The following is a 22,158-nucleotide window of genomic DNA, read 5'->3' as shown; positions in this document are numbered from 1 at the left end:
ACGTAGGAATTCTGGGGAAATCCCTAGTATTTTGTAGGTATTTTCGGGGAGAAAATTTAGGGGCTTTAGTGACTTTTTGGCTGAGGGCCGCAAAGGGGCCGTATAACTCGTTTATTTCGTCCGCGAGCGTGTGACAAAAGAACAATTGTACGTAAATGAAAATAAATTTGTTTTATGAGCTTCTGGTGCTAAGGTTAATGAAGCGTATTGCAAAGTAAACGCAAAACAAACGTATTTTGAGAGTCGTAGCCACATGGGTGTTGCTTTTGCATCCAATCCAAGTCGCTTAAGGCGGCCGTTGCGAGAAAAGCAGCTGATCGTCTCTGCGAGCCGTGTTTTCTGTTCTGTCGCCTATAATGCTGCGAAAAGAATGTGATCGCGACTACCGGGGAGTATTTTCGTCGCAGAGGAATATCGGAAGCTGCGAAGAGCAAGGAAAACATGGAATTCTAGCCGCAAGGTGAGTAAACAGTGCTGTTACCGCGTTATGTTTACTTTGCTTTGGTTCTTACAGGTAGCGAAAAAAAATCGTTATGAACTGGGGAAGCCTGTACTTCTATCGTCTGATATCTAGTAAGCTTCACCTTTTGATTTCGTGAACGATAGTGCGTGAGCGAGCGTAGTTACAGCGTACATGGACGTGCACATTCAGTTTTTTCCCCTGTGCATTTTACGTACATTTCTGATGAATCGAACTTGCACAGAAGAAACTTGTTGCGTAAAACATTTGTGTTAACATGCACACCACGGTGTTTCATTTGTGATGATATGACGAATAGATTTGATAAGTGTAATTGTTGTAGCCTGCAAAGAACTGTATGATATATGCTGCATTGGTTTACCGCGTTGCGGCGAGAACTCTGAAAAAAAAAGGGGGAAAATTTACGGAGCCACCTCTCAGACTGTTCCAGCAGCGGCGGGCCTGTTTTTGGTGTGTGTGTGGCTAGAAGTGCTACGAGTGTTTCGCCAAGTTCCGAGGTTTTTTTGCCACGTAAAGGAGGCTCAAGTGTGAAGACTTAACGATGCTACATTGAAGTGCTTGTACCGAGGTTAAGAAGAAGCGGAGTCAATTCAGGGTCACATTTTCATGGAACAAGAATAAGTGGAACCAACACTTCAAATCTATTTGAGGTCTTGTGGTTGGGCCCTGGTTTAAACATATAACAAAAAACGGTTGGATTTTTTCTCCAGCTCAATGACAAATGCCTTGTCATCGCTGACTATCCGAATCAAACCGATGGAGCATTAGTTTGGTATCCTGTGTGTTCTTGCATTAAGTGGCCTGTAATACATTGTGAATTTCTCTAGCTGCAGCATCCCGAGCTGGTCGATGGAGTGAGGGGCATGCGTTCGGCTACCCAATGCATCGCAGGCACCCTCTAACATCTCCTGGCTGCCATTGGGCCTGGAGTTCCCCAGTCTTCACTGCTGCTGTAGCCACCTTGTCGGCCATGAACATTAAGACTTTATTTCCGTTTTAACATGTCTTCATTTTTGTGTTCTTTGTTTCATGTTTCTTTACTTGCGTGTCATCTTTTTGGTGTGACAAGTGCAGTGCATAAGTGTTTTTAAATCGATACTCCACTTTCTTGTGGTAGTGTGAGCACGTCTTCACAAGTTGCTTTGACATGTGATCGTCAGCCTTCTGAAATGATGCACACAACACATATCATGTGGCGTCATTTCATGCGGTAAGCCTGTAAGCATAGCCTTTCCCTCCAGTGAAACTCACAGTGCAAGATTTTGTGGCAGTGCTTGCTCTTCATAAGTTTTTTGACATGTGCTAGTGAGCTATCTGAAATGAATTGAAGACCATGCTTGACTGTACACCAAAAGACTGTAGTTTCATGATGTCACTTGAAGTTGAAATGTATATGACACAAGTGTTTTTACAAGTTGCACTAAAGGATGATATGCCTGTTTGCCACTCACAGGAGGTGCTTTTACACTGAGCAAAATAATCACACAGGCTACTATCTGTGTCCTTTTTGAAACTGCAGTTGACTTTTGCGTGGATCACAGCTATCAATCCTTTTGCAAAGTTATGTCCTCGAAAACCAAACATATACTTTTTTTGCAAACAAATTAGGCCAGTTACATTGCAACATGCATTTTACATTTATGTAATGTTGACGCTATATCTGTAAGAAAAAACTTTGCTATTGCCTATTCAGGAAAGCATCCCGTCAATTGCACAGGCGTGTTTTGCACACTGTATACATTGGTTTGTCTTGCTGCTTCATGTAATACCATTGTTATGCAACTGTCCTTTCTTATAAACATTGACAAACCCCCATCTTGTGAGGGGTACTATACTACTCTGTAATATATCTGAAATGCATAGCTGTGCACACAATTGCCCACGTACCTTGTGATTCGTATACTGTGCACATTTCATGTGTCCCTCTTTTTTTTTCATGCGGTATGATGGGACGCAGCAATAAGCAGAGACAACATGTGCCGAACTTAAACCAAAATTTGAGGTGCGCAGACATTGGTTACAGTATTGGTCCCTGCCACACGCGACGACAAAGGTGCTCCTTGAAATGCATATAACGCTTTTAGCAACGTGATATGTCATTAGTAGAAAGGCATGCTGATGTTATCTATATTTGCATTATAGTAGTCATTAATTACCCATGCAGTACGATGTCACACTGTGCTTCCTTCAGCACGATGTTTCTTGTAACTTGTGCATGTAATAAATGTCAGTAATGCTTTAAAAACATGACATTACAGTTTCACAATGTACGTTTATTTACAGAATGTATGTGCCGTCTTTGCATTGGTGTGAACACGAATAAATTCTTTTTTTTTACAAGGTTCTGTCTTGAAGAGACTGCTTACATATTCTTTCACATTACTTCTTCATTCACAAATGAGCACACTTCTGAATGAGAAAAAGGTACTTGAAATGCCAGACGATCTGTTTCAGCATCAGTTGGCCCTTTCAAAAGGAACAGTGTGGTGGATGTGCAACAAAAGAGCACAGTGCCCGCAAGTTGTGCGTGAAGCAAAAGGCGAGCCGTGTGTTGTTATACAGGAAGTGTGGAGACAAAGACTTGGTGTGCACTCCCAGTCATAGAGCAGATAACGGTCAGAATGTTCGTGATTAGAGGACGGTCAGCAGTAACAAAAACAATAACAAACCCTTGCTTTCCAGAGAATTGGCTATAGCACTCAGCTGCTGAGTACAGTGCGTTATATTGACAGTTGCTAAATGAAAAGTTCCTATCTATGGCCACATAAAAATGACCCAGTCACGTGTAGTCAAGTTCTGCGAAAGACCTGGTCATACAGCATATGATGAAACCCAGCAGCGATTTATTATTACCAGGAAATTTAACTTCGAAACGTTTTCTTCTACTTGTTAGGTAACATCTTAGCAGGTAAGAAGTCGTGCTGCTAAGCTTCATTCAGCGCATGGGTCGGTTCCTGCTGACAGCGAACACATCTCCATGAGGGTAACGTGCAGGATCACTGCTGTACTTGCATTGAGATTCACGTTAAAGAGCCACAGGTGGTCAAGATAAATTCAGTCCTCCACTGCAGTGTGGCTCACACTTGTATCATGGTTTTGGCACGGAAAACCACATATATTATTGTTACTTCTTAGGCACATGTTTCTCACTGAAATGACACTTGCCTAGCGCTGTTGTCAGTGGTGCAGTTAGCCAAATAGCGGATTACCACTGCGGACAGCTTGTCCAGGAATACATGAGGAGCGTGATGACCTTCCTTGTCTAAGCAGTGGTTCGGGGTCATCCCTGACAACACTGCCATGCTCACTATTGGAATCGTCGCTCGCTGAAATCATGAACATTTCTGTCACCTTCTGCAATGTAAAGGCAAGTGCAACACTGCACATGCTGCAGCAATGTGAGATGCACATTCTGATTCTTAATGGAGGGTACAACTGCACTGCTGAACGCAGCGGAAGCAGCTCTTCAAACGCCCAGCACAACGCTTCATTACAGACTGCATTGCAGCATGTGCGGTGTAGCACTTGCCTTTTTAACACCGCTTCTGAGAGGACAGCCTCGGAGAGGTGTCAGGAGCCATGGTCCTGGTTTGTAGCCTCTGTCACCTGCACAAATACAAGTGGTGTGTTGTAAATACTGCTTCCATGTAAGAGATCCACAAGGCTGAGCCACACAAAGAGAGCAATGATAGCATCATCTACATGATCTAATGCTATACACCTCACCAGTCTGACTTACCCGTACTACGCGAAGCATGACTACTACAAATGGGCTGTCATGACAATGTGAGTCATTTGTCGATATTATGGAGCAGATAACCGATAGCTGCAAGATGACACACGTGCAGTGAGTGACATCCTGTAAGTTGTCACAGTTACCAAGTACCTGGAGCTAATCAAACAGGGCATTAACCGTAGCGCGAGCAAATATTCTGTTAGCTCAAACTGTGAATATACCAACTTTTTGTTCTGCTCACCTAGAAGCCAGAAGGTACGGCCGCGGCAATCCGGGCCCCTTCGATGCGCTCACGCAGCCGCGTTGTCCGCCAGACGTGGGCGTCGTAGTCTGATCCCAAACTCAGTGGTTCACGGCAGGATTCCGATGTCTGCGTCGCAGATCTGACGAAAGCATGAACCGCTGTGAGCCACATTTCGCTACGCGGACATGCGCTCGAAAGGATGGGAAGACCGATACTTACTAGCATGACGATGTGGGCATAATGTCCTCTGCGGGGATAAAATGCCGCCTTGTGATGGTCACCCTTCGGTGCAATGATGACGGCAACGCTGCGTCGCTGCCGTCCACGCATCCTATGACGCCGGCAGCAGTAGGAAACATTCAAGGCCGCCTTTTCATCCGGCGTCCACGGGAAGTGAACCCACTTGTTACGGATCCCGGCGTGCGCGATTACCTCCGCCACAACATCGCACACAGTCTGCTCACCGCAGCTTGCATGTATCCTCGCTTCCAAACGAGGCTTGAAAGCTGCCACTCGCGAAAAACCGAAGGCCGCACAACACCCACAGGCTGCACCGACAGCGAAGTCGGTCGCGCCGTCGCGCGCCTTCCTCGGCCACTTTGTCGCACAACCGCCGCACCTTCCTTTCTTCGGGCGAAAGTGACGGCGAACTCTTTCATCGACTGGCATGTCGAACGCGTCGTCGGGCGCTCACGGCGCCCACGGTGCTGCCGAGCCGCCGAGCGATCGCCGCCAACAACACGAAAAAGCTCGCCGGCACCGCCATGTTTGCTATTCCGTCGAAACGGGGCCACTCGCAGATTGTTCCGCGCTTGGACGGAACCGATTCCGTATATTTTAGCATAATGAGCGCGTACTCGTCATTTTGACGTCACCAAAATTTGGGCTTCCGACACGTCACTTGAGTGACAGCTGAAACGACCAATCACAGGGCGCTAATGGCGGCCAAAACGGAATACGGAACACGGAACAGCGATTCATTATACGGCCGCAGAAGACACCACCACAACAACGACAAACAATCCGAACTCAGCTGGACCGTCTTGCTCTTCGCCGGACGGCTTGATTTGGCTTGATACAGCGGTGATGGCGCGGCGATCGCCAGCACCCGCGCGGCCGTGAAGTTGGCTTTCCGTAAAACGGATGCTTTTTGAGCACGTGAGCGCGCTGGGCGAATGGTGGCGCGAGCGGCGAGTTCTATCAGAGGCGCAACTCTGCTACCTAAAGGTAGCATATACAGTAACTCTAACTAGCCAGTGAGCGCCCCCGTAAGTGAAGCCGGTCACCGCCATATTGCAAAAGGAAAAACTCGGAAGCAGACGACGGAGTGCGCTCCGTTGCCCCGCCGTCGCAGTTGTCTTGGTTGTCTTTGGGCACGGTGGCATGCTTTTGTAAAACAGTTAAACATTTTACGAGGCCATGGTGACTTCGTGTGTCGCTTATGGCTGCACAAATCGCAATAAGAAGACGCCTGGGATCACTTTTCACGTGTAAGTGTCCTCACTTCGTTCGCTGACGATTGTCTGTTTTTCCGTGCATGCTGTTAAAGTGGAAACAATTTGAAAGGTGCGCATACACGTAATACATGCGTACAGTTGTATCGACGAAAATTTTACGCTTTAAATGTTCGCTGACACGACGTTGTACGTGATTTTTAAGTGTATGCACGAAGTACCAAATAATGGGGTGCAGTCTAGCTGGACGTACCGTCTCTGGGAGCGGCTCGTGCACCGCGCGGCGCAACGTGTATCCGAAACATATGGGTCGCCCTTTTCGGAGGTGCACTGAGGGACGGGGGCGGAGCCTCGTTGCTTTTTGTTGTTGTTTGTTTTCTGACGTCATTTTCAAAAAGCATGCGGCTGCATGGGCTGCATGCTCTTTGAAGTCATCGTTTCTTTTTTTTTTTTTTCTTCTCGCGCGGGTTGGGACAACACTGTGCGGTGCATGTAGAGTTACTGTATAACTCTAGTGCATGGACCCAACAGCGCCGCCAGGCTGACACGGACACATCCCAGACAACACGAAAAGTCCTAAGGATGCCCCAAACAAGTACCTAAGTCCCACATCCAAAAAAGGAAGTCATATGGGTGTCCCGTAGACTTCAGCGAACGGATGCCCATTAAACATCCCAGAAGAGGACATGAATGGGTGGATGCTTGCATGCCTCATATCAACCACGCGTTTTTAATCTACTTACTCATATTAGCACACATATATGCATGTTGTCTTCATGAATTAATAACGTACACTTCCAGCGATCATTCTTTAAAATCGCACCAATACATATATATGGAACTTGCGCAACCCTTCACAAATAATTAACATGTATTAATTAAACAGGCGAGAACACACAACGGCTATTCTTTGTTGAAGTTTTGCATACTAATTATTCTTTCGTGCAGGCCTTAATTAATTAAAGCACGTCCGCCTTGAGCAATGACATATATTGCGTGATGGGCTGGTGTGCTGCGCGTTGCTCGTTTATTCGGAACCACATTTATGCATGCGATCAACCTTGCTCACTAAACTGTTTTAAGGCACTTTGCTCAGATGGTACACGAAAAATTCCAATATAGTTAAACATTAATGGGGATTGAAACCGTCCCATGTAAAACTAACCTTCCTGTGTGCTCCGTTCGAGAAGCGGCGATAAGTTTCGGTTTCAGTTCTTTGAGTGTATCGTTTTACATGTACACTGCTCTTAAGTGGGCAGGCGAAAAATTATGAAAACAAAATATTTGTAATTCGTATTTGAAGTGCGCTGTAGTTTCTTAACTTTTTCTTTTATTTTATGCTCATTATATGTACGACAGCATTACGACAACGCGGCTGTGGCTGCAGTCTGTTTCTATAGTTCCGCATTTGAAGCGTGTTCTCTGCGTGCGCTGCGTGCGGTTACAACAGTTACAATTCGTGCGCACTCTGAAATTTGGGTTCGCGGAGCTGGTTGTAATCGAAGGTAAGTGTTGTTTTCCTACTGTTTTTTGATCTGTCAAGCGTGAAGATACACGTGTGTTGGCCTTGTTTTTTATCTTTAGAGCTTGCATACGCTTGGCGGGAAGCACGCGCCATGGAAAGCGAATACGAGAGTAAGTTATCGTTGCATTTATCATTATTCCACGTTTGTTGTGTTCATATGCCTTTTGTAATGTGCAGTGCGATGCTATACTTTAGACGTCAACCGCTTAAACAGCACGACACAAGTGAGTTTACCGGTTACCACGTGGTTTACTCCGAGATCGACCAAGTAATCTAAAAACGTTGAGATCGACTGTTGATCAGTCACGCCGTGCAGGCCGATGTGCGCGCAATATTTGTAGCTGCTGGCGAATGTACTAACGCGGAGGAGAATCTTTCACGTGTCGCTTTTACCTCCAATCAGCCAGAAGTTCCCGAACCACCTCTGAACCGTTCGCTCGGCCAAGTTGCGAGTGCCGGCATTTATGGCGGCATGCTGGAATCTTGCGACTAGGAGCACCATACTGGTGACAACATGCACAGCGTTCCCGTGGAATCCGATAACGTGCCCGACGGGTGCCACAGATACCTTACACAGCAGGACACTGCAACGGATTCTAACTCAAGTATATTGAAAGAACTGGATATTGCATCGTTGAGAGAAGACCTGTGACAATGGAGCTTAGAGTCAAGTGTGACTCACGATGCCGTCACAAATCTGTTAAAGGTTCTTCGCTCGTATTCTTGCATGTGTGAGCTACCAAGTAGCGCCAGGGCGCTTTTGTCCACACCAAGAGTGGCAAATGTCACACTACTGCTGGATTCTGGACATTATTGTCATTTTGGTTTGCGTGAAGGGCTTCAATCTGCTCTCAGACATGTTTACCGTGTGCCCAATGCCTGTGGTCTGTTTTATGTTCAGGCTCATCGCACATACCAGTATCCACAACTCTTGCTGCGGCTGCAAGGCCAAACATGGAACCACGCATGCTTGGTATGTCATTCTGCAGTTTCACATAGCAATGTTTTATCTTGCTGCGGTTGGGTGTTTGCTTTTGCTTTTGCATTGTGCGGCAAGGTGGAGTGCAAACTATGGTTTCTATGTTTTAGGTGCTTTGCACATATTGGAAGCTGCCAACTCTTTTACGGAACTGCAATTCCATGGTATGTCATTTATGCGGTATACATCATTATGTTGATGTCATGCAATGTTTCCAGTTTTTACCTTGTTTTGTTGTATAGTCATTGTGCTATGGCCAAATGCCTGTGGCTCTTGCTGCGGCTGCATGGCCACACATGGAACCGAGCATGCTTGGTATGTCATTCTGATGTCTTATAGCATGTTGCTGTAGTTTATTTACATTTACTCGTTAAATTGAGAATTCTTTGCCCACTTCAGGTGTTTTGAGCCTGCCTGTCTGTCTCTTATCTATTTTATCTCTGTCTGCCTGTCTGTGTAACTCTAGATGTTAACTTGTGGTGTCAATTATGTTCAGATTCACCACCATACAGTCCAGGACCCGCATATGTGACCGGGGCTACAAGGTCACAAACAGACCCACAAGTGCTCGGTATGTCATTAACCTTCTTTATTCTTTAATGGATACAGTCCATACTGTTCAGTGTCCTTGGGTCCTATTAATACTAAGGGAAAAATTGCAGTCTTGTTTATGTGTTTTCTTGCTTCATGTTTACTTGAGGCAAATGTTTCCTTTGTACTGTAGATGTACTATTCACATATGTGATAATGCATGCCCAGAAGAGTGAAATTAATTCCATGAGTATTGTTCTTTATTGTAACGTGTTGGAAACGGAAGGTGATATTCTTAGCACTAAATCAGCTTAGTTTTTTAGTTGGGTTGCTGGCTTCATGATGGAAAAAATTATGGCAGAACCCATCTTACAAGGACTGTCACCAGTAATACGATTTGTGTTCAGGCAGTGTAACAGCCTGCTGTATTGCTCCACCTTCATCTCTTGAGCTCGTGTATCTGGGCAGTGTCCTATTTTCTTCATATATGCTATGTATCAGCATAAATAGAAACACAAACTGCATAGCTTCTGCACAGTGTGCCTCACCTTGCTGTGGTTTTATGGTAATAGTATTAGTGTGAGCATTCATTACCCTCTCCTATTACGCAGCCACGTAGCACAAATGAAAAAAAAATTGTATGTTGCTGCTGGCATAACATACTTTCCCATTGTCGTTGTGACACAGTGGCACACTACCATGAGTCATGTTGAAGAGACAGGGCGTGCAAATATGAACACAAGAGGGAACTCAAGACACCACAAACGCCTTGACATCTTGGCTTCTCTCTTGTGTCCGTGTTCTCACGCCCTGTCTCTTTAATATGAGTACCTACAAACTAGCTCAGCTTTCTGTCATTCTAACCATAAGTCAGAGGCGCAGTTTATCCCTTCGTTCTTCTTTAGGGGGGGGGGGAGCATGCTTCATCATTTGAGCAACGATGGTTGCTAGTGTGCAAGCGGTGACTTATAAAACATTTGTGCTCGTGGTGCTGCTGCAGCATCGATCAAATCGTAGATCCTCACTTACACTGTTATCACCAAGCCAATGTCGCAAAAACTGCAAAGAAGGCTGTACGTAGATTTCAGTGCATGTTAAAGAACTCCAGGTAGTCAAAATTTTTGGCTACGATAATCATGTCGTGGTTTGGAACGTAAAACCCTAACAATTCTTATTGCAAAGAAGACTCATGCTTTGCTGTTAGCGCTCCTACGAGTAACTCTCAGCAATGTTCATGACCGTTTTTTTTCCATGTGTTGCCATATAATTCACTGAAAAGTTTTAAAGCTATAGGTTGACCTATAGCTACCTGGAAAAGCAAAGCACTGAACATTACATAACCCATTCGAATCATTGCGGTAGTTTTTCATCTTAGACATAGTGCTGAACTGAAAACTTTCATAACACTGATGCCATCACTTCTTTTTCAGCCTTCATGGAAAGGATACTACAAGTGTTAAATAGCATAAAGCACACCCAGCAAGCCCATTTGCAATATTTCAACGAGCTGCTAAGTAATGCCGACAGTGCAGCTCCGCACCCTCATGGCCTCCCAGACCTGCCTTTCTCGAATGTGGCGGATGTTCTCGCGTATGAGGAGAACCTCGAGACAGACAGACAGCCAAGCTGATGATCAAATGGTAATTTCTCTGTTTCATTGCCTAAGCTCAGTATAATGTTGCCTGTCTTGTAACTACAGCATGTTGGAGTGACTAGGCATTTATAAATGCATGTGAATATTACTTATGACAGTCTGATTAATGACGTACTGTTGAATTTTTACATAGCTAGCTGCGTATGACAGTTCTAAAGAATTTAAAGGAGTGGTGACACAAAAATTCGGACACAATTTGACTGTTGAATCACACTAATGGGTGCATATAGGTGCCATCTGTGCAGTATCAGCCACAAATACAGCCTAAAAGGTATTTTAATTGAGTTTTGAAGTTCGTGAAAGTGCCGGATCGGAAATAGAAGCAAAAGACGATGAGGTCACCGAGTGGATACCACGTACGTCACGAGTTCTGGCCGGGTTACCGGAGGCGTGTACGAGACAGACAACGCTGGTAGCGACACCTGATGATGCATATCCTTACCAGAGACCTACAATATAACATCGCAGTGACTTACCCGCTTACTGATTCTGTGTAAAGCATTTGCAGTGAGATAATAAGCAACTCACAGTATTCTCATTGCTTTTTTTCCGGACAAGAACTATAACGCGACGGAAAAGAAATCGAAAAAAAGTTATTGTAGTTGGACAAAACGCCACAAGATGTCGCTACGGGCTCCGCAGTTGTACGCAGTTGCTGCTACTGCTGCAGCCGTCAACAGCTCCGGTAACCAGGTACCCGCAAACGATAGGAAGTCTACAGACGAACTAAAGCTCTCTGCTGCCGGGATCATATTGCGTAGTGGACAAATAACTGCTTCGACCCTCCGACGTGGTTACGTGGGATTGGTATGCCTTGAGAACGCGGCGTTGCCCGATATAAATACGAGTCAGTAAAGCGTGCATCACGTCATTTGCATGTTACGCATAAACACTGTTACAGAGTGCCAATGTTGTGATTTCAATGCTTCCTTCGTCACTTCTCATATCCTGCTATTTTACGAATGATCGGAGCGAAAATGTTTCAGCACGTCTAATGCTGCGGCTACTCCAAGCCTGGCGGAAAACGTCGCCTCAGTTGGACAACGACTACAAGAACAAAATCGCAGCTACCGGCGAGATTCGCAAAGTGAATCGAGCTTTTCTTACTGATTTTTACACTCCTGCCAGCTCTTTCGTCCATCGCCGCACTAGATAAGCAACGTAGTTTGACAATCGAGGAAACAAGCACTCGCAACGCTCAACACCTGCTCAACACAGCAAACGAAACAGCAGCACTGACAACATAGCAGAAGCTGGCCAGTGACGTCACTAATTCTTGCGGTCTTGTTTACCAAGTAGACCATCTACGTCACGGGGCTACCGAGTGCTCTTCGAAATCGAAACTGCCTCCGGTCGTAACATACGAGCATATAATTAAACATTCGTTTCGCGCTGGGGCAAATGAGTTTCGTTGCCGCTATTATCGAGTCAGTAGCCATTGATTAAGAGCAAAAAACAGAGGTTCACAAATTTTCTGTCACCACTCCTTTAAGTAAAGCTAGAAGCAAGCTTGTATTTCTTTATCACCACAAGATTACTTATGTTGCAAAACATTCAAATTAAACTGGATCCCAATGTATCTTTCTGGCTGTATATCTTCTTGTTTCTTTTTAACAGAAAAAGTACATGGCTGTACAAGAGGGAGATTCGACGAAACAGAGAAGAACACGTGTACTGCAGTCCCTCCTCAGCTGGAATTCTGCAGTGGGCTTCAGTTGGTTTGGCACAAAGGGAAAAAAAAGAATCTGTGAACTGCTCCTCTGCAAGCTGATGTGCGGTGAGTCAGGTGTAGCAAGCTTGATATAACTTGGTTTTTTGTGAAATCTTATGTCAAGCAGTATACTCAATATAGCTAGGTTGTCTATTTATACTTTGGTGCAATTAGTCCTGGTATTTACTTTCAGTTTTTAAGTGTGTAGTACTTTCGGGGCCCGGGCTGCCGTATGCTGTCATCGCTTAGCATAATGCAGGCAAAACCACGTATAACATAGCCATCTGTAGCGTAATGAGCGCGTGCTCGCACCAAGGAGGTCTTCTTCTTGTTCTTCGAGCGGCTTGATGATGATATTAAGTGTGGAGCACATTTGGGGCCCGGGCTGTCATATGCTGCCATTGCTTGGCATTACGCAGGCAGAACCATGTAAAAAAATAGAAAAAAGAGGAGGCAAGTGAGAAATAGAGAGAAAGAACAGGAAAAGGTAGAAAGAAGATTAGAAATAGAAAGAAATAGATAAAGAGAGAGGAAGGAATAAATGAAAATAAAAAGAGAAGAAAAGACAGCAAGACGGAAAAGGAGGAAAAAAAAAAAGAGAGGCGGAAACAAAGAAAAAACCAAAGAGAAACAAATAAGGCTGCCCAGCTCCGCACTTCCTACAGGCTTGGCACCACACATGCGAAACTGCCTTAATTTCTAGAAGAGTGCCATACTGGCCCAAGTTTTGTGTGGTGTGCAAAACTTACAGGAACGATAACTTTGCTTCTATGCATGCAGGCGTGTTGACTAATGACATCCAAAACCCGAATGCGAGCCTGAAGGATGTGGAGAAGGCTGCGATGACCTGGTTCCGTCATACTGCTGAGCGGCTTGCCGCGCAACAAAAATAGTTTCTTTCTTTGTTTGTTCAACTAATAAGATAATCCTGAAGGTCAGTTATTTGCTGCAAATTCTCTGCATTGTGTGTATTAAAATTTGTGTTTTTCTTCACCACTGTTTCATTCCTTCTTTGTTGTTTCTTGTTTATGTACGCCATATTCAGTGCCATCATTTTTCTGGTGCATTGTTTCCTGTGCTGAACTGAACTTTTTGTTTCCTAAAACTTAATTTTCTTACTTGCACGCTGCTTGTAGATTTAAGAGCAAAGAGTAATTAACTGCACCAATAGTCTAATGCTAAAATCAGGTCCACTACATAGTACATTGTTCAGAAAGTGCCCTTGCAGTAATCGCAAAAGCATCCGAACAAGCAAATACAACCCTGAATTCTGCACTAGTAGATGAGAATTAAGCAAGTTGAGTGTGCTAGTAAAGATATTGTGTTTCAGGAAATCAAAATTTCACTTAGGCTAAGGGAACAACAGAGAAAGAAAATGATTACTTTAAGCTTTGTATTAACAGTTCCAGTGAGGAGAATGTTTCCTTATTATATATATATGCGTGCCCTTTATGCATGGCAAATGTGCAGTAAAATAAAGAATTCAAACTTCTATTTCCATGAACTCTATATTGTCTAAGTTACAGTGTCACATTAAACTAGTGTCATACATTTACAACAGATCCAGAAATACTACGAGTATTTTAAAAATTCATTTTTCTGTCTGAACACGCCTAACTTTAGCCATCTTCAGAAAAGTATGAGATGTGTTGCACTTGTCCTACCGTTTTTTCTGTAGTCATCTCTGTTCTAGAACTGTTACAGGATCATGGAATTCAGAGCTTTTATCATTGGCTCCTTTACCTGTGCTTGAAAGCGTCTTCAAGCTGTTCTTTAATTCAGGCTTGAAATTGAAACCCATAGGGCAAGATACCTTGTTCTTCTATTTTACATTGGGAACTTCTACATGCAAAGTGCTCTGTAGGCAGATGTGTGGGGTTCTGTCCTTGCAGTAGTGTTTGCAGTGTTTTCAAGATTTGGAAAATAAGCAAAGAAGAAAGCAACAGAACCGCTCAACATATTATAGGCCTACAGTCACATGAAAAAGCAGGAGTGAATTGCATTGCTGCAAGAGTACGTGCAGGGGTTTTAAAAACATTGAAAGAAATGTAAGACTTAAAAAAAACAGTTATTTCTATTACTAGCATGTGCCCTTTAAATGCTGCATGTACTGATAATGGAATGTGCAACAGCCAAAACTAATCCCAATATAATCCCGAGATGTCCTATGGGGAGGAAGTCCTATGGATCCCGTTTTTTGTCTCATTTTGGAGGCTTCCGGGAGGTTTCCGGCAATTATTTGGGACATCCTTAGAACTTCCCACACATCCTACGCAGCGCATCCTAGGTGTATCCAAAGGACGCCACTGCGTTGTCTGGGATTTGATCGCAGGTTTGATATACCGACCACCGTGATACCGACATAGTCTGAGGTGCTGCTGTATGGTCAGTTTTAATCGCGATTTGGCAAACCTCCGCGCCAAACTCGATCCGTATCGGCCCCGATCGCGATCAAAAGTGTCACCGGTGAAAGCAAGCTCGACGGCACGCAGAAGTCCGAGCCGTCGTGATGTCGGCCGTTAAACACTGCAATGATATACGGTTTGTTGCTTTTGTTCCTGCAACATTGCTCGATCTGTTGTTGGTGTGCCTGCGACGCGCGAGTAAAGAATGGAGACGACGTACGACCAGCCCGCCGGGCCACCGTTTCAGTGTTCTATATCAAAACAACCAAGTAGCTGTCAGGTGGAACGACGGCCAGCGTGATGTCTTATACGTACAACGCTTAATCCAGGATGCGGTCGGCATTGGACACGTCCTCATTAACGTATTAACATCTTTAGCGCGCATTAACTAATACTCCGCTCACCTAGCCAACTCGTTCAGCAGTTTCAATTCCAGAGTTCATTACTGAACTCAGCTGACGTATGGCCGGCGCTCAAGCGAGTCCAGTTTCCAAGACAGATTCTTCGGGAACACAGGAGGCTTATGTTCGAAACCGATCACAACTTCTGTTTCCTTTTTATTTATTATTTTTATTTTTTTGCGCGGAACGGTTGTACCAGTTGTACGTTGTTTGAAGTCATTGTCTTTTTTTTTCTTTCGTTTTGTCGCGCCGGTAGGCATCACACTGTGCGGAGCGTGGACGCGTGATTGCGCAGCCTAAACGATCACGCAGCGTGGACCCGGCAGCGCCGACGAGCTGACACGGGCACATTTCATTAGTCTGAGGTGCTGTTGCATGGTCAGTTGTAATCGCGATTTGGCACACCTCCGCACTGTATCTGTATCGGCCCCGATCGCGATCAAAAGTGTCCGTGCGACACCGGTATTATGGCATGGTGTGAAAGCATGCTCGACGGCACGCAGAAGTTCGAGCCGGCTGTTATGACGGTGGCAATGATACACGGTTTGTTGCTTTTGTTCCTGCAACATTGTGCCTGCGACGCGCGAGTAAAGAATGGATACGACATACGACCAGCCCGCGGGCCACCGTTTCAGTGGTTTATATCAAAACAACCAAGTAGCTGTCTGGTTCTGGAACGACGGCCAACGTGATGTCGTATACGTACAACGCTAAATCCAGGATGCGGTCGACATTGGACGCGTCCTCATTAAAGTATTAACATCTTTAGCGCGCATTAATTAATACTCCACTCACCCAGCCAACTCGTTCAGCAGTTTCAATTCTAAAGTTTGTTACTGAACTCAGCTGACGTCTGGCCAGCGCTCAAGCGAGTCCAGTAAGACAGATTCTTCGGGAACACAGGAGGTTTATGTTCGAAATCCATCACGACAATAACTTCGGAAATATTATGTGCGCCTCCTACGACCTGCGTATCCACCGTCATGACAGCCGTCACCACGATGGCTCGAACTTCTGCGTGCCGTCAAGCTTGCTTTCACAGTGTCATAATACCGGTGTCGCACGGACACGGGTCGAGTTTGGTTCGGAGGTTAGCGAAATCGCGATTAAATGCGACCATGCAGCAGCACCTCAGACTATGTCATCAAAACTGCGATCAAATGTGCCCGTGTCAGCCTGTCGGCGCTGTCGGGTCCATGCACGGCACAGTCTTGTCCCTACCCGCGCGAACAAACAAACAAACAATAAAAAACAATAATGACTTTGGAAAACATGCAGCGCTCCACAGGAGGCGCTGGCTCCACGCAAGAAAGAAGAAATTGAAAAAAAAGAGGAAACGGAAGTGACGTCGGGAAACGAACAACACCAAAAGAAAAGTGACTCCGCCCCCGTACCTCAGTGCACCTCCGGAAAGGGAGACCCGAAACATATCCCCTAGGATGGCTGGGGCCCATACTGCGCCGCTATTGGCTGGAGATGGTCACGTGACCTACGTGCGCTTCCGGTATTTTTTTGTTTGTTTTTGTTTGTTTTCAATCAACATGGCGGCGCCCACGTTCGCGTTTTGTTTTGCGCTGAAGCCGTGCCCGCCGTAGAGATGACGCTGACATGTTTGAGCCTTTTGCTGACAAGCGCCCATACGCCGATCGTTTTACGATGGATAAAATGGTAATCAACATTAATCCGGGAGCGTGTACACGGCGTCGCCCCCTTTGGCGTGCTTTATAACGCGATCGTGTGCTATTTCTCGTGGGGTTGTCCCTCATGTGCTACAGGACCTACTGGATACCTACGCATGTGGGTATTGATGACAATGAAGACGCCGATCACCTAGCTTCAAGTTGTGCCCACAACGAATGTGACTGCCGAGAAATTTCATGCCTGTTTGACAACGCTCGTCTGTTCATCCGCTGACATCTTCTGAAGCAGCACCCTGACCAGCGTGTAGCAAGCGGATTGTTCCCTCCCCGTATTCGTGGTCGTGGATTGTGAGTGCGTGGGATATTAATCCGTCAAGAACGTGTAGACAGTCCGTCATGTGGGTCATGTGAGACACTAAGTACAATTTTTAGTGTCCCGCATTTGTTATGCAGCGAGCACGTGCTAATTTGTGTTTACGTCTGTGTTATTTGTTTTTTTCTCCTCTTTCTTTCCCCCCTATCTTCATTTCCTCTGTTCCCCCTGCCCGTTCAAGGAGCAGGCAGGCATTGTGCCCCTTTAGGTGGCAGTTGTCAGCCTGTACCCTCTCTGTTTCCTCTGTGCCTTCGTGTTCTCTATGTATTAAAACCTAATAATAATAACAATAACAATTGACACGACGCAAGAAACCCTATAACTTAATTTTGCTGGCGTGTGAGTGCATTCTTATTCAGCTACGGTGAAAAAAAAAAAGAGAAAGAAAAGACAGGAGGCACTTTGTGGATATTTGTTCATTCTTCACAACACAGCTCGATGCCGTTAAAATTAAAATTTAGCGCACGCAAATGTAAAAAAACAAAAAACAAAAAAACATGCTTCGGGAATTGCGTTTTCTAAATGATAAACTTCCAAGCTTCTGGTAAGTGTAGTACCTCATTTTGAAAAAGGCAGGGAGCAAAGCATACTCTTTTATGTGAAGTAATGTAATTTTAATGGGTGCTCTGCTGCATTGAACTACTACTTCAACATGTAATGGGACATGTTATGTACATGTCAGCATGCAATGCATCCATCACAGTGAATTGGACATGCAGAACCAAGTAGTAATGCCAATTGATTGCCCATCAGGGCCCAAATATCGAAACCAAAACAGGACATACATTAAAATGAAGGACGGTTAACAAACTTAACGACATGATCAGAAAAAAAAAGAGCACGAACAGAAGAAAGCAGAAGTCACTTCAAGAAATGATGTACTTGGAGAATATATAAGTATATTTTGCAAACTCTCAACGTGGTACATTATAGTAGGAACATGTTTACTGTAAGAAGTATGCAAAGACAAAATATACAGCACCCCTAGAACTACCCCCCACCCCCTGCCCTCCAGTAATTACTCCAGTAAATGGATGCACATACCACTTGAATATGAAGTACAGAAATAACGACATATGTCGTGAAATTGGAGCACGGACTCTTCTTTATTAATGTGATGTTCAAGGTTCACTAATGACATTAAAATAGCAAGCAAAATCCCATCCCATCCTTAAAAAGTGTTTGTTTTCCCTTTCCACTTGTCTAACAGAACAGTGCACGGTTTATTCTGATGTATACATCATTACCTGCCCAACAGCACATATATTTCTTAACGAGAAACCAAATGCCAGCTGGAACCTCTTCAACTTGTAAACCATGCTGCTATTTTTCTGTATATTATTATTTTACACTGACTGCGACTTTCCTATCAATTGTATATTGTGTCTAGTTTTTTATCAGGCTTGCTTATCACATCAGTAAGTAGATTGCTAGTACAATACATTGTTTGCTAAGGCTCAATACTTCGTTAACGATTTGCTGTTTTATTAGCAAAAGTATAATATATAGCAGGTTCTTGATGCAAGCAAAAGTATCTGTGAAAGTGCTTCAATGAACTATTACCGAATCTTCATTCTAAAAAGACAGGGCGTGCAAACACAGACACAAGAAAGAAGTCAGGACACCACAAATGCCGTTTGTGCTGTGTGGTGTCCTGACTCCTTTCTTGTGTCCGTGTTTGCACGCCCTGTCTTTTTAGAATGAAAACGTACCAACTAGGTCAGCTCTCTGTTATTCTAAAATACCGACTCTTGTTACAGAATAGGTGTGTGTTTTCAAAGTAGGTTACAAGTTATATGGACGCTATAGTACTTTTTCTGGGAAAAAGCGTGACAAATTTTGAATGAAATGGACAAGGATGGTTAACAGGTCAAGTAAGCTCTTAATTGAATAAATTATAAGACATTTGGCATTATTTGGCACTAGTGTATTTATTAGACATATATATGAACGGGGGTTTGAAACAGAGCCGTAACTAAGGAGAAGTTGAGGGGGTTCTGACACCCCCCAAAATTTTTTCGTGCTTTAACTTTTCGTGTGACACTAAAATAGTTCCATGCCTTCACAGCGACCACCAGTTGCCGCAGTTAGCCGTTCTACACACGAACACCCTTCGAAAAAAATTCCTGCGTACGGTCCTGGTTTGAAATATGCATTACCCATGTTACGCTTCCTAAAAGGCCCTTGTGTTTTTTATTATGGATAACAAGGCGCTTTATAATTGTCATGACATGACAGGCGTGAAATACAGATTAAGAATGCTTCCAGATTTGATGCTTTTATGTTACTTATAATGAATTGGATGACATTCATTCAGGAAGAGACAAATCGGCATGAGCACTACAATAAGAGAGAGCTGAGCTAGTTCGCATTCATGTTAAAAGACAGGGCGTGCAAACACGGGCACGAGAGAGATATCAAGACACCACAAACGCCGACTAACAACTGAAAGGACACATAGCGGCGGAAAAGAAAGTAAACATAAAAACTTGCCTGCGCAGGCCCAGGCAAGAGGTGATACCTATCGATAACTGTTCAGGATTTTTATTTCTGCTTTATGCAAGTTAATGATGCATGCATCTATCTTGACATTGTCGAGAGTGTAAATGCACGACAAAATTCGATGAATGCGCAGTTTTCTACAGGCACAGGAATGAAGCAACACGTCTGATAGTTCAGGCATGGCGTGTAAATAATAATGGTAGTGCACGCGTGAGCCAGCCGTCAGTTAATGCGCATAAAGAAATTAAATGCCTGAACGGTTATCTCTCACGTGTACCACCACGTGTGCGGACTCATAGGTATCACATCTTGCCTGGGCATGCGCAGATAAGTTTCGTGTCTAGGTACTTTCTTTTCAGCCACTGTGTGCCTTTTCAGTTGTTAGGCGGTGATTGCAATGTCTTCTCTCATGTGTCTATGTTTGCACGTCACGTCTTTCAACTAGAGCACTACCTTGTGGTAGAGGTTCTAATCTGCACATCTTCAGTTCGATTCAAGCACTTTGTTATATCTGCATTAGTTCATTGCCAAAATACTGTTAAAGTCCTTTTTTCTCATGACATATGGAAGCATCTCTTATGAAACATTTGCAGAGAATTACAAGGAATCCACGACTTTCTACCTTTCTTGGGAGCCCTTACCATGTGAAATGTAAAGCATTATACTAAGCATATTTTAATAAAGGAACAAAGCTCTCATAAGCCTCATTTGTATTTGTACTGCTAGATTCACATACAGAATGAATTTACTCAAGGAATCTTGTAACTAAGTTGTCCCATGTCTCATTTTAGATTGGGTCACAGACACTACTTACTTTTCAGTGACTCCAAGGTCAGATAGCGTATTTTCAATTGCAGACCCATGTACTGTGTCCTTTCGTAAACCCTGTGCTCTTATTACAAAAGTATATCTCCTGTGGTTGCTAAATAGCTATGACATTTTCATGGGTGGGACCAGTCCATCTGGTAGTTAGTATCCTGGCTGTGAATAATGGTGGGTGTTGGGGAAGCAACATAAATGAGTCACAAAACAAATTAGACTTTGAAGAAGTTTATTTGCTGTAAGCGCACGACAACTGCATTTATTCTAGTAGAGTGTGTGTGATCTCATCATTTATTGCAATAGTGGGAACAATGTCAGAAAATACTCGGGGGCCTTGGGGTCACATCACTGTATGTTCTGCAATATGGTGTTGAATGCAGTTTCCAGTGCAGTCTTCTGGCTCTCTGCTGAAAGTAAAAATAGGAGCAAGACAAAGGCAATTAAAAAAAACTGCGTACAGCAGACTGCAGGGTCGTTCTATGCTTTCCCAGTACCAAAAACTTTCTAAGGTCTTCCTCTTCAAACATTTTTACACAAAAGCAAAATTATTAGGTCGTGAGAGCAATTGTTGAGCACTGTAAATAGACGGGATCATGGTGGCCGGCAATGCTTATTCAACCTGTACACATCCCAGTGACGGCAACAGTTCCGCCATCGGTGACGTGTGCGGCTTTAGTTATAGCAGACATGAGTACTTTTTTGAGTCGGCGACAGAGAGAGCACTCATTATGGACACCTGAGCTCCAGTATCGACTAATGCCGTGAAAGAAATACTGACAACATGCACTTCTATTAGGTTCTTGTTCGTAGGGAGTGTCAAGAGAGGATTGGGATCAGTCGAAAATGATGCAGCACTACCTCTAGGAGCTGCATGATCTCGTTTTCCGTCCGAGATGATACTTAGTTGGTCAGCATGGAATAGTGGCGTGGTTGGGGTGACGGTGAACGAGCAGTAGGGCGGCTGTTAGCAAAGTACGTACGGCTGGGCGAACACCAACGAGGGTCTGCATATGTATTAGATTGAGTTAATGGTGATGAGCAAGTAAATCGCAGCAATAATGTTCATACCTAACCGTCATTTGTGCTACAACTTTGCCCATTGTGACGACCTTGAGCAGCAAAGACATGCACACAGTGCTTGCCGCCATCTCATGCAACCTGGAAGGTTGTATGAGTTTGTTGTACTGACCCAGACCGCAACACTGGGAAGGGGGAGGTGGAAGCTGAAGTTGCTATGTATCATGAGTAAGCAGTGTAGAAAATTGGGCTAGTTGGTAAGCGTTCATCTTGGTTGAATTGACTGTTGGGGCAGGAGACTAAGAAGGAAGTGAGACAAACAAGCACAGACTTACAAGTTTTTGTGTGACTCCAGTCTTTTATGTGAGGACTGACTGTATTAACTACAGTAAGAAGTATGCACATGTGATTAAAACATGGTGTTCGAGTTCGGTAATTTTAGAAAAAATTTGATTTTGATTGCTATTTCTTCTGACTTCTAACGGATTTATGCAGGTCACTGAAGTTTTAATATCACACAATGGACAGAATTTATAAACAATGTCAGCCCACTGCAGTGGGCGGCGGGATTTTGCTGGGATAGCACGGTGAAATACAATACAAATACTTTTCAGCAAAAGTGCAAGTTAAGAAAACCTGTTTAAATAAAATGCGAAACCTTTCATTCTAGCAAATTTCATGTT

The 22,158-nt window shown here is 44.2% G+C and overlaps 1 protein-coding gene and 2 long non-coding RNA genes across 3 annotated transcripts; 2 read left to right on the top strand and 1 right to left on the bottom strand.

Annotated features, from left to right (window-relative positions):
- The first annotated feature begins 289 nt into the window (after window positions 1–289).
- On the top strand, window positions 290–2,823 carry LOC125759057 (uncharacterized). The gene is made up of 2 exons (XR_007416666.1): window positions 290–460; window positions 1,309–2,823. It is a non-coding gene; the product is annotated as an uncharacterized LOC125759057 (long non-coding RNA).
- Window positions 2,824–2,870: 47 nt separating this feature from the next.
- On the bottom strand, window positions 2,871–5,225 carry LOC125759058 (uncharacterized). The gene is made up of 3 exons (XR_007416667.1): window positions 4,681–5,225; window positions 4,459–4,600; window positions 2,871–4,087 (listed from the first exon to the last, which is right to left on the bottom strand). It is a non-coding gene; the product is annotated as an uncharacterized LOC125759058 (long non-coding RNA).
- A 2,086-nt stretch (window positions 5,226–7,311) lies between these two features.
- On the top strand, window positions 7,312–13,308 carry LOC119397004 (uncharacterized). Its single transcript, XM_037664419.1, has 8 exons — window positions 7,312–7,420; window positions 7,500–7,550; window positions 8,342–8,413; window positions 8,530–8,583; window positions 8,916–8,990; window positions 10,381–10,590; window positions 12,222–12,381; window positions 13,096–13,308. The coding sequence occupies exons 2-6, from the start codon at window positions 7,532–7,534 to the stop codon at window positions 10,578–10,580; spliced, it is 420 nt and encodes a 139-aa protein (XP_037520347.1). The 5' UTR covers window positions 7,312–7,420; window positions 7,500–7,531; the 3' UTR covers window positions 10,581–10,590; window positions 12,222–12,381; window positions 13,096–13,308.
- Window positions 13,309–22,158: the final 8,850 nt, after the last annotated feature.

The sequence above is a fragment of the Rhipicephalus sanguineus genome, chromosome 6 (assembly GCF_013339695.2).
Source record: "Rhipicephalus sanguineus isolate Rsan-2018 chromosome 6, BIME_Rsan_1.4, whole genome shotgun sequence".
In the NCBI taxonomy this organism is placed as follows: Eukaryota; Metazoa; Arthropoda; class Arachnida; order Ixodida; family Ixodidae; genus Rhipicephalus; species Rhipicephalus sanguineus.
Note: the sequence above shows the minus strand (reverse complement) of the source record. Positions and strands in the feature narration are given on the sequence as shown.

Coding starts and splice junctions, on each gene's coding strand:
- LOC119397004 (XM_037664419.1), top strand. Junction 8,414..8,529: donor CATGGAACCACGCATGCTTG/GTATGTCATTCT, acceptor TCTATGTTTTAG/GTGCTTTGCACATATTGGAA. Junction 8,991..10,380: donor AACAGACCCACAAGTGCTCG/GTATGTCATTAA, acceptor CTTCTTTTTCAG/CCTTCATGGAAAGGATACTA.